At 37.0% G+C, this 11743-nt stretch overlaps 1 protein-coding gene across 1 annotated transcript in view; it reads right to left on the bottom strand.

Moving 5' to 3' along the window:
- The window catches only part of PIK3C2G (phosphatidylinositol-4-phosphate 3-kinase, catalytic subunit type 2 gamma), a gene marked incomplete at its 3' end in the record, with an annotated part of 122058 nt that overhangs the window by 47813 nt on the left and 62502 nt on the right, over nt 1-11743 (bottom strand). Inside the window, 5 exon segments of the mRNA XM_010082727.1 lie at nt 630-799; nt 3502-3638; nt 5719-5848; nt 8528-8620; nt 10902-11009. Coding sequence (XP_010081029.1) covers nt 630-799; nt 3502-3638; nt 5719-5848; nt 8528-8620; nt 10902-11009 — 638 coding nt within the window.

Raw genomic sequence — 11743 nt, 5'->3', positions numbered from 1 at the left:
AAGGAACTAGAATACATGATCACACTAATTTATTTATGTCTGTCATGGGATAGTTACATCACAGACAGATATAAACAGAGAAAAATCACAGTCTTGTTTTGGTAGAATGAGACATTTGCAAAACAGCCCCTGAGCTCAGTGTGGTTAAAAAGATAATTTAAAAGTTTGCAATTTTACCCACAGAGGCATGGTGTAATTATTCTCCATGAAATTTGGTTTCTTCTCTGAATATGGTAAGAAAGTGGTAAATTACATAGATCTATGGTTTTGGATCCATTATAGGAACATTCCTCTGTTAGAAAAGAACAATGAACATCAGAATTCTTTTGGCACTGGCCAGTCTACTGTTCTGGTGACTAGTGAACTGCATAGTTCAAATTTCTGACCAAACAAGGATTTAGATTTTTTTTAGACTGAAAGGGGATCTCCAACATCTTATTTTAATTCCTTTTCTAGTAATTTCTATATTTTTTAGAGGTTCTGTGAACAATGAGAAAATGTTGTTTCAGAAAATTCAGAAAGGAAAAATAGTATGGTCTCATTTCTATTTTTTTCCATGGGTGTTGATAAGACTGAAATTTCAGAACACTGCTTTAAAGTTTAATATGTGCGTTACTATAGATACTGACCTTCTTATGCTTCCAAATGTCTGTGCATGACCTAAAAATCTTCCAAAATCTATGTGGAACATGTGTCCAGCATTTGTCAGCATTATGTTGTCACTGTGTCGATCACAGACTCCCAGAATGAAGGTAACAACACACCAGCCGGCGCAGGAATAAAAGAAATTCCTTATTGCCTAGTTAGTAAAACAAAAGCACTTACTGGAAATATACAGACATGTATTTGTTTGTGATGCTAACAAGAAAACAAAAAATTGCAGTTCTACAAGGGCTATGTACATTGCTAGAATTTTAACAGACAGATGTTCGTAGGAATCGTACTCAAGTAATACACAAATTTCAAAGTTACAATGCAAGGACAATTCTATGCATGAGGTTTTCACCTTGTGTTTTATGTATACTTGGAATTCTATGGAAAACTTCTAAGGTGAAAGGCACCTAAGAAAAGCAAGCTTCTTGGCAGGAAGCTGTCGTTCTGTTCAATAGCCTGCATGTATATTGTAAAAACAATTGTTTTGAAATCAGTTGGAAATCCACAAATTTAACCATTTGCTTTGTAAAGAAAGGTTATTTTACACCCACTGTGCTGTTCTGTACCTACATGGGTATTTCTCCTCCATAACTCAATTGCCTTTCCAAATCCTAATTAATCAAGTCTCACAATATTCCAGTCCAAAGAATTAAACCCCATTTTACAGAAATTAACTGAAACAAAGAAAGGCTAAATAATTTTCTGCTCATAGCATCTGTGAATCTGAATAGACTATAGGATCAAACCTAGCGTCATGCAGAGAGACCCAAGAGAGTGACTAAATCAAAAACCCGTCTAGCAGTTGTGTTTAATATAACCTACTCTTCTGATGCTCTTTTACGTGGTGGAGATGTGTACTTTCACACCTTTTTACAGCCTCATGTAAGTAGAGTGGCTCATTCAGATCTATCTCATGAATCTCTTTACAATATTATATTGTGGCATTGCTCTTTGCCAAAGACGTGCCCATGGCAGACGTAGGAAAATGTACAGGTTAATGATGTGCTCACCAGACACTCATAGGTGGATTCCAAATTTTCTGCTAACCTGAGTGTGATTTAATAACTGCAACTTCTCCTAGTAGAAGAATCTACCCAACCTCTTTCACAACACTCAGTGTTGTTCAGTGTCCTGTCTCAGGGGAGAGTTATTGATGATTCAAATGATGGTCATTCTTCTACCCCAAAGCAAAAGGAAGAGCTTTTGTCTTTATTGAATCCTATCTACTACAGTTTAAGAACTGAAAATGCAGTGCTTATTCGTAAATCTTAATCTCCCATGAATCTCAAGCACGATGTGATTCATTTATACAGAAACCTACACAATCCTAATCTCGGATCTTTATGTTTTTGGACATAATGTTTTTACATTAGCCAAGGTAAATCATTATTTAGGCATTGAGGCTTTTCTGTAGATGCTGGGTGCAACCTGTGACGGCTGATATGAATGACAGCACTGCGGAAGACACAGGCCACAGCAAAAGATTTTGGTGAATTTTATGTTTAACTGTACTACTTAACTCACTTCGATGACCTTGGATAAAATACCTAAGCTTTCTGTGATTTTGTTCACCCAGCTGTAAAATGAGGATATTAAAGCTTATTCTGCCATGAGTTTTTTGAGTACCTTAGAAACAGTATTGTATGAGTAAAAGAGAAATGTTCATTCACCAGCCAGTGCAAGGTGAATGCAGAGTAGTAATTTTATGCATGCCCTGTGCAATCAGATCTGACTATTTTACATGTTTAAAAATTAAAAGAAAATGGGTAGAAACTGGAATATTCTAAAACCACATTAATGGTACTTTTTACAAACAGCACCAGCAGCAAGAAATCAGATTCTCAATTAATAACTAATAGTACCTCACTTTTCAAGGGAAATGTTGCACTTTTCAATTGAAATGCACTTCTACCATAACACCGTAAACATACAAACTTGTAAAAATAAAATTCTATACAGATTGTTCCTGTTTAATTGACTCAAGATGATATACTAGGAATTCAAGTGTTCTTACTGAAAATGTCGATGAATAAATGCCTACGGAATAATTACCAAATTACTAAAGTTTACCAAACATATTTCTCCTATACATCTACTAATAAACTGTTATAAAAGCACTTTATTTTCAGAGTGGTAAACACTCAAAGATCCCCTTTAAAATTAAAATGTTGGCTACTAATCTACTGTTGTCATGGAGTAGAGTTCTAAAAATTGTCCCAGAGACAAAAACATTAAAAAGTTTTTCAAGGGCCTTAGAACACGATCAGATAACAAAGAATGAATAGAGAGATTTCCTTGGGAAACCTCTGCTTCTATAAATAAAATTTCCAAAGTTTTGGCTCATGCACAATATCCAGTTTCATAAAATCAGATGCATTACAAGGGTTCCCACAATATGACATGAAAAGCATGACCTTATGTATCATATGACTAGGTAGGTTTGATAAAACAGCTTTCTAAAACTGTGAGTATTTACATGGTCAGTTCCAAATACAGAAAATCCACTGAGAATTTGCATGGTTTATATTAAAAAAAATATTTAGAGAGCTGACCAAAAAAATAAAAGTTTTTGAGTTCAATATTTAATTTCTACTTCAGCTTCTCTTCACTTTGCTACTAAACTTCATCTCTATGACACATTTTTATACAAAATGTATTACAATGCACCCGATCCAGAGCAACATCTCCTCAGGAAGAGAGTGGCATTTAAGTCAATTCCCTGGCTTCTATGCGTGCGACTTTCATGGCTTGTGTCTGAGCCAGTTGTTTTTGCTGCTTACTGCCATTCGGTTTGTTTTTTCTCATGGTAAAACATGAAATGTATAATAAGCTTCATGATGATGTTACCTCTTGGTAACTCGATTCCAGAGGATGGTGATGACGGAACCATTTTTTAATTGTGTTTTCTTTCAGTGGTCCTATCAGGCCAGACTTGCTGTGGATCTTCGCTAGTGTAGTAGCATCTGGCACCATCTGTACCAGTCCTAATCAGATAGAAAAGAGTTCACATGAAAAACCCTCAACTTTAAAAAGATATGAAGATCATCAATGCATATTGCCTATTGTTGGATCATTCCATACAGAAAAAATACATTCTTAAAAGCTTATAAAATAGTGAATACAATAAAAAATATAGATCAGGATTGTTTTTCTCTTTGGATACAAAAAACAAAGGACACTTAGTAAAAAGTGGCAGTTCTGCTAATGAGAAATAAAAACATGAATAACAATATTGAGGAAATAGCTACCTCAAGGTACCAACAAGGCCCATAATTTAACAAGATTCAAAGTGGGCAAAACACATACACAAACAACAAAAACCTATAAAAAATAGGATCAGATATTTACTATGAAATATAAAGTTACTTCATATGTGTTTATTGTCAAGAATGCTACACAAATTTTACTGCAGCATGTGATGCTGATCACAGCTGGAAGAAAGGATACTAGATAGGGCAGAAATCAGTCCTATCCAGGATGACATAAACTGGGACTTTGAAGTGCAGAGAGAAGCCAAGCATTTTGCAATGCTTCACTTGAACCTTCTGCCTCTACTGCATGCACTTAATTCCTTTTTTGGAACTGAGATCTGGCTCACCAGCCTTCTGTCCCTGTGTGTGGTTCCATAGCATGTCATCCCACAACTCTGCACTACAGGAAGGGCTTTGGCTTTCTCTAACAATTTCAGTTGCTCCTCTACTACACCGTGCCTGAAAAGTAGCATCCTACCAGTGTTTTATCTGCTTTTCACATTTCTCTGTGTTCCCATGACTATGAAATTATCATCTCCTATCTCCATTGTGTAGAAAAAATGGCCCACAGAGCAAGTCGTCAGCTTAGGACTTGGAAGACCTGGGTGCACAAGGCTACTTCAGCACATGTCTGGTATGGGCCCCAGGCATATCACTTAGTCCTTTTGCTCTTAAGCATTAACTACAAATCAATTATATTAAAACTTCTGTAGTTCATAAGGAAAGACACTGTGAGAAAAATCTATCAGACAACGAGAGGTTTTCTGCTGCTATAGTGCTGAAAGGAAGACTGTCAGGCAGACAATATTATTTGCAGATGATCCCTGCATCTTTCTCAGCAAAAATCAAATTAAATGTTAGTATATAGGTGACACTATAATATTAAGTTCAGAAATGGTATTCTTGTATTATTTGCCTTTGAAGCAGAAGCCTTTGGGCTTTGACTCCCAGCTCTACAAAGGGAGGAACCTTTTTCAGGTCACGTTAACCACCCAGCAGAACTCATCTATGTTTTCTCCTAGCTCCTTCAGATCATTCATCCTGTCTCATTTCCTCTTCATGGCTTGGAAAGCAATGATTTTTTTTTTTTTTTTGTGGTTTTTGTACAGCAGGTAATCTGGATATATCAGTCTTCTATTTGTGCAAGGATTATATTCAGTAAAAGATTTGGAGAGTCAGTAAAAAACAGTAAGCTTATTGCTGTCAGTAAATTTCTTTAGCAAGCAATTGGTATCCCCGCTTCAGCTCCGCTATAACAACCATAAAGGAGAGAAATAAAGCTTTCAGATGAGTCAGGCCTGCCCTAAGCAGCATAAATTGCAAGAGTAATATTTCAGAATCAACACTGTGAAGCTGTCATTGCTTGTCTACAGGTACTTTCCATAGCCACGTGCATCTAGGTTCATTTAAGCATTTATGCAGGATCACACTGGATTAAAACTTTAGTAGCTATGGCCAATTTTCTCCAAAGCTCTCTTTTTGATGTGTGAAGTTACTTTTAAGAATCCCATGCAAAGTGTTGGTGTTGAGGCTTTTGGAAAATTCTAGCTCAAGTTGCCACAAAACTCAATGAGTTTGGCTATGCTTATTCTGGAGAGGCAGAATGAATAAATAAAATGAACATTCAGGAGTAGGAAAGCAAACAATTTAGGGCCTAACTAACAAAAATTCTGAGCTTTTTTTTTTTCTTTATGGGGAAAGATATATAAGACACCCATGAAAAAAAAAAGTTAAAGGGAAGATTTTTGTATAGTGCTGTTTACATGAGATATAAATACTCTAATAGAGGTAACGTTTGTAATGTAAAACTGACCTTGGCCTTTTCCTGTAGATAAACATCTATAAATGATCATTTGCATATCCAGTCCCTCTTGGAGCCAAATACTGTCCATCACTCGAATAATTTGCAGAACCAGCATATCTTGACGTAGATCATCACCTATCTGTGAAAATTGCACAAGAAATACAGGTTTCTCCTTCAACACCAGATATAAATAACTTCCTGTTTCATTTGGATTTTTTTTCCTCACCAGAATAGCTATGTTCATCTTACAGTATATCCCTCTTGCTTTTTTTCAAAGCTGCTACTTATCTTTCTGTGTCAGAAGGAGGAAAGAGTAAATGGCACACACAGGCAGAAACAGTTTTGGCAGCCACTGAGATGGCAACAAATGCTTCCTGCTTAACAGTAGCCTTTCTGCTTATTATTCCTGTGTAATTACCAGAGTTCAAAAATTTAATCCAGAGGTAGGATCCTAATTTAGTTACATTTTAAAGTCTACCTAATGCTAGATCCCTTTTCACAAATGACAGCATTCGTCTAAAGTTAAGCTTCACAACTTGCTATTTGCAGCAGGCTGAAGGAGAATTTTATCATTAATTTATATTTTATCCCTGACATGATTCATATTCAGCTTCAAACAGTGATGCAGTGTTGACTGCTCTCCCCATGGAGTCAGTCAAACAACAATCTTAGTGAAACAGAGCTTTAATTGTAGCCACAAGAGGTGGAGAAGAGATTATCTTCAACCATGGCTGAGTAAATAGCCTGTGAAAAAAAAAACCCCACTTTCTTTTGTTACCTCCTCCCCGCCTCATCTAAAATACATGTGACTCTTACTGGTATTTTTAAGTGCTTTGTTCTTTTATTGCCTTAGTTTTACATAAGCATTCCAATCTACAGACATTTAATGCTACGAAATGAGCACTTGAGGAGACATAAACTAAAAATAAAATATTTAAAAATAAATTAAATTAAAAATAAAATAAAATCTTAACTCCAATTAATTCTTCTTAGTACCTAAACCTGAGAAAAGTCTAATGTTCTCCAGTTATCTTCCCTCCTTCCCTCATGTATAGAGTCAGTAGACAATTCAGAACAAAGTGCTTATCATTTTATGTATGCATTATCCATCATGAACAAACAATGGAACTATAGTACAAGTAGAAGTAAAAGACACCTTATCACAATGGTTTGCTGACAGGAGGAGGTGATGTCAGCTGTAATACTTCTGCAGCAAATGGACGAGAAGGACATTGAGGTGCTGGAGCAGGTCCAGAGAAGGGCAATGAAGCTGGGGAAGGGTCTGGAGCACAGATATTACGAGGAGTGGCTGAGGGAGCTGGGGTTGTTTAGTCTAGAGAAGAGGATGCTGAGAGGAGACCTTATCACTCTCTACAACTACCTGAAAGGAAGTTGTAGTGAGGTGGGTGCTGGCCTCTTCTCTAAAGTAACAAGTGATAGGACAAGAGGAAATGGCCTCAGGTTGCACCAGGGGAGGTTTAGGCTGGATATTAGAAAACGTTTCTTCACTGAAAGAGTGATCAGGCATTGGAACAGGCTGCCCAGGGAAGTGGTGGAGTCACCATCCCTGGTGTTCAAGAAACGTGTAGATGTGGTGCTTAGGAACATGGTTTAGTGAGTTAGGTGGTGTGGGTTGACGGTTAGACTTGATGATCCTTGAGGTCTTTTCCAACCTTAATGATTCTATGGACAGTTGTTTGTTTGTTGAATGGTTGAATGTTACTGGGCAGGGAAAATACTATCCAGGTAAAACCAGTGCAAATGTTTAAATGCTGCATGGGCAGGCATTTGCTGAAGTTGCTCAAGTAAATAGGAACCTGTCTGTTTAACATTGACTCTCAGATGAAGTAGCATAAGAACCAGCTTTCTCTGAACACTTAGAATGCTGGTTCTTATGCTATTTAAAAACATTTCTAGGATGACTTGAATTAAGTTGACCTTTAGAGCAGCTGTGATCTTCAGGAATAGAAGTATGCTTTTGGGGCATGTTAGGGGGAGGCTAGCAATATTTTTTAAATTTATTTTATTTTTATCAATTCTTAGGCTTCTGTTTTGAAACATGATATTGCAAAAGATCTAGGAATAATATTTTTGACAACACTGACCGTTTTATATCCATCAGCCATTTTATGAATTTCAGTGTTCTCTAAATACAGTATCCACTCTTCTCGAAGACTTGCTTTTTCGAAAATAACTTTAGATTGCATGTTTTGTCTTCTGCGGATGGATGCTGCACTGTCCTGAACTCTGAAGCCCTGAAGGTGACAACTGGAAAACAAACCTGAGTTTATTTTCACAGTTCCTCCCAGAAACTCCAATGAGACAGAGCTCCTCTGATGTCCACTCCACCTCCCTCTTTCTCAGCCCACTTCCCCATGCTGGCTGACATGGGCAGAATTAGTTCTCTACAGCATATGCAGTCTCTAACACATATCTAATTTTGACTTGTTAGAGACATATGGACAAGGCTACTGGATTCAGTCATTCTGAACTATCCCTTCTCTGAGACTTGCCCTCTGACTCTAGCATGATAAAAAAGCTGGGTTTAAAATATAAAGTTCATATGTTAGCCTGGTTGCCTCTACTAAGAAAAAAACTGTAAGAAGTCATTTGATTCTCTACTGATCAAAACGTTGATACTTCAGCACACTGCCTCAGCATACTCCATTAAAAGTTCTAGCATCAAAAATAATTAGGAAAAGTGAACAGCGGAGCCAAATCAAACATTCTCAGGTTCAATATTTAAAATACAAATTAAGTGATTTTTAAATCAACATCTTCCATACAAAAGGAATTGAGGATTAGAGGAAGAACATACCTTAAAAATAACATTGATGTTTCCACTAGGAGCATTTGCATTGATGAAGGAGATTTTTAATGGAAAAGCATTGGATGTAAAATATGAACATGACTTCAGGGAAAAAAAAGATGAAACAGAAGAACAACAGCATTACATATACAAAACATCAGGCTAATACAATACCTTTGAAAAAGGTACCATCTTTAAATATTCCTCAGTAGCACTGATAACAAAAATAAATAATTATTGATATTATTGACTGTTTAATTGCATCAGGAAAATTAGAAATTCTTTCTCACAGACAATTTTTTTCTTTCAATAACCAGATTATATGAATGGATAATATTTTCCATAGTAACTTTTTCATTTTCACCCATGTCTATTAACAATAAACTTTGGCTGGGGCTGAGTGGATGAAGTACATTAAACTGATCTAATGAGAATCCATAAAGCACTGAAAAACCTTTGGTCCTATTATTTTCTGAAAAAAAAGTTGCCCTATCATACAATCTTTATGGAACCAAAGAATCTGCTAATTTCTTTAGTGACCTCACTCTGGCTGAAAATACAGGAAATTCTGAAAATCACAATCTTTTAATACAAATTTTATGTGGAATTCATCTTAATTAAACATAAATTCTGACTTCTGGTGCCCTACAGCTCCTTCTACCTGAAGACCTCAAAGGACTTCAAAAAGCATTAATGAGCCAAGTACTGCAAATCCTGTGTGAGTTAGGGTGGTATTATTATCATCACCACAAAAAGGAGGGGCAAAAACCCTCTGAAAAAAACAACCAAGGAAAATGGAAAATTAATGGCCTGGTTTCTAGAAATAATGAGCACCCCACAGGAGCTACTGCTGTCCTTACTGAGTGGAGTGCAATGCAGGCTAATTTGAACAAAAACACTACTAGACACATCTGTGTCTTGCTTTTCATCTAAACATCTCAAAGCATGGTACAAGCACACAAATATTGTCTTAACCACATCATACCTCTGCAACATGCAATAGCTATTATTGATGACGAAATCCTGCCCCCCTACGGAATTTTGCCAATTTAAATGTCTCTGTTAAATGCTTGAAAGGTTACCATGAGGTAATGTGTTACTGATAAAGCTGGGAGCAGTGCTTGCTACTAGTAAAATCAATGGATGATATAAAAATGAATTAAATTTAGGTAATTATAAGCACTTAAAATGCTAATTTGCATTATTATACTGACATACAGTTCAATCAAGAAGCTGCATATATTTTTAGCAAGATAATGGCCTATAATGATATAAGAAAAATTTTTTTTAAAGAATCTCTCTTCAGATACTTATATTTAAAATTTTTGTATCTGTCCAGCCAAGCTGGTGCAGTATAAATAGCACGACTGTGTGGTGAGATACGTCCCCATTAGTCATTATTTCCAAAAAGCCTGAAAGCAGTGAGAACCAGCAGGCTTCAAATTCTTCTGACTTATATCACACACAATTGGCCCAAACCTGCAGGGTGCTGGAAGACCTCTGTTCTCAGCGAGATCGAGGCTGAACAGCAATTACTTGGAGAATCACAGGTCAAAGGCAACTGAAGGGATGAGAACCTCTTAGAATCAGGCCCACTGTGGATAATGAGCCAGAGAACAAAAATAGAGCACAAATTGCTGTAATTAGACAGCTACAACTGGTAATTCATATGGCTCTTCAGGTTTGTTTTGTCTTGCTGCTGGATAGCTTTTCCTTCTCCAGAGCTGGAACAGCCTATTCCTGGCATAATATTGTTTATGAAAACATTTCTAAACAATGAATAACAGAGTCTTAGTACTGTGGTCAAAGTCAAGGAACATTAAACAGCATTGTTGTTCCCTTTATTTTTAAGTAATTTTTAATAAGGGTCATAGACACAGGTAAGTTACTGTGAATGTTTAATATTTCAGCAGTTCTCAGTCATGTCCCTAGTCTCACCTCAGCAAAAAGAACATTAGCTCAAGACCTTTAGCTGCTCCCATCCATGACGGGGGAGAGTCTTGGATGAGAAAAAACCACCACCAAGAGCTACTTGGGCAGGACGGTGACCAGGTCTCAGCTCCAGGGAAGCCAGGTGTCCGTGCCAATCTCAACAACACGGCAGAGAGCTGAGCTGGGAGCAGGCTGCTCAGACTTTGTAATGCCTGCTGTTGCTGCTGCACCAGGTGATACACGCATGTAACACCCACCTCATCAGTCCCCTTCACCTCTGCCTCCAACAAAATCCCCCAGTTTCAAGGTAATCAGGCTGGATGTCAGTTTACATGATGACTCATGCTTAATACCAGTAAGATTACTTCCCAGTCAATGCAGCCATTCACTCCATCTCCCCCTTTATGTTTAAAAAAAAAAAAAAACCATAAAAAAAATAAGCTAGACTTACGTCTGCCTCTATGCCTTGGACAACAAGTGCAGGATTCAGGGGAAGCCGACAAACCTTTACCTCCTGGAAGAACTGCTGAAGTTTGTTGAGTTCCGCCTTTAACACCTCCTGCAACATGTGAATCATTACGGTAACGTGAAAGAACATAACCACAGCTTTTAAGCTGTTTACTGTCTTTCTACATTTTAAACAAGCAATACAATTTCTAGAGCTAGTAGCATCCATGTAACCTTATCACAGATAATGAGGTCACACTGAGGTGCAGTTATGAAAAATAAGAACTGTAATTTTACTCTGCATTCATGCTTTTACTCCCTAGATGCACTATCAGTCCATCCTGACATGCAGGTTCAGATTCAATACCTTTAATTAGGGGCTGATTAGCCTTGCACCTGCCTTGCTGCATCTCATGTCTTGCCTTGTTGGACAGCTTTACAATTTGCTGTTTGTTGCCTCAACACTGCGATCTCCCTTGCGTAATTGTAGGTGTGTTAACTGCAAATTTTGGGAGTTTCTCAGTATCACATTAACTGCAGCCTTGAGATTAGTCTCTAAAATCTAAATTATACATCAGTAATGTATAATGTATCACTACTATTCCTTTTTCTTTACACAGACTTTTCTCCTTGCAAATATTTTTTTGTCTTTCTACTTCCATGTTTGCTTTGCTGTTCTCAGTAACAACAGAGAGTTTTCTGAAAAATCCTTTGAAAATCTTTGAATCCTTAACAAGGCAAAAAGAACTCATGATAACTTTCATGATAACCAGCAGTGGCAGGTATATTTTTATTTGGCTTTCTGGTCTGTCTTGCAGAGATCTCAGCAAGAAACAGTTTTACACA

Source organism: Pterocles gutturalis, unplaced genomic scaffold (genome assembly GCF_000699245.1).
Source record: "Pterocles gutturalis isolate BGI_N339 unplaced genomic scaffold, ASM69924v1 scaffold970, whole genome shotgun sequence".
Taxonomy (NCBI): Eukaryota; Metazoa; Chordata; class Aves; order Pterocliformes; family Pteroclidae; genus Pterocles; species Pterocles gutturalis.
Note: the sequence above shows the minus strand (reverse complement) of the source record. Positions and strands in the feature narration are given on the sequence as shown.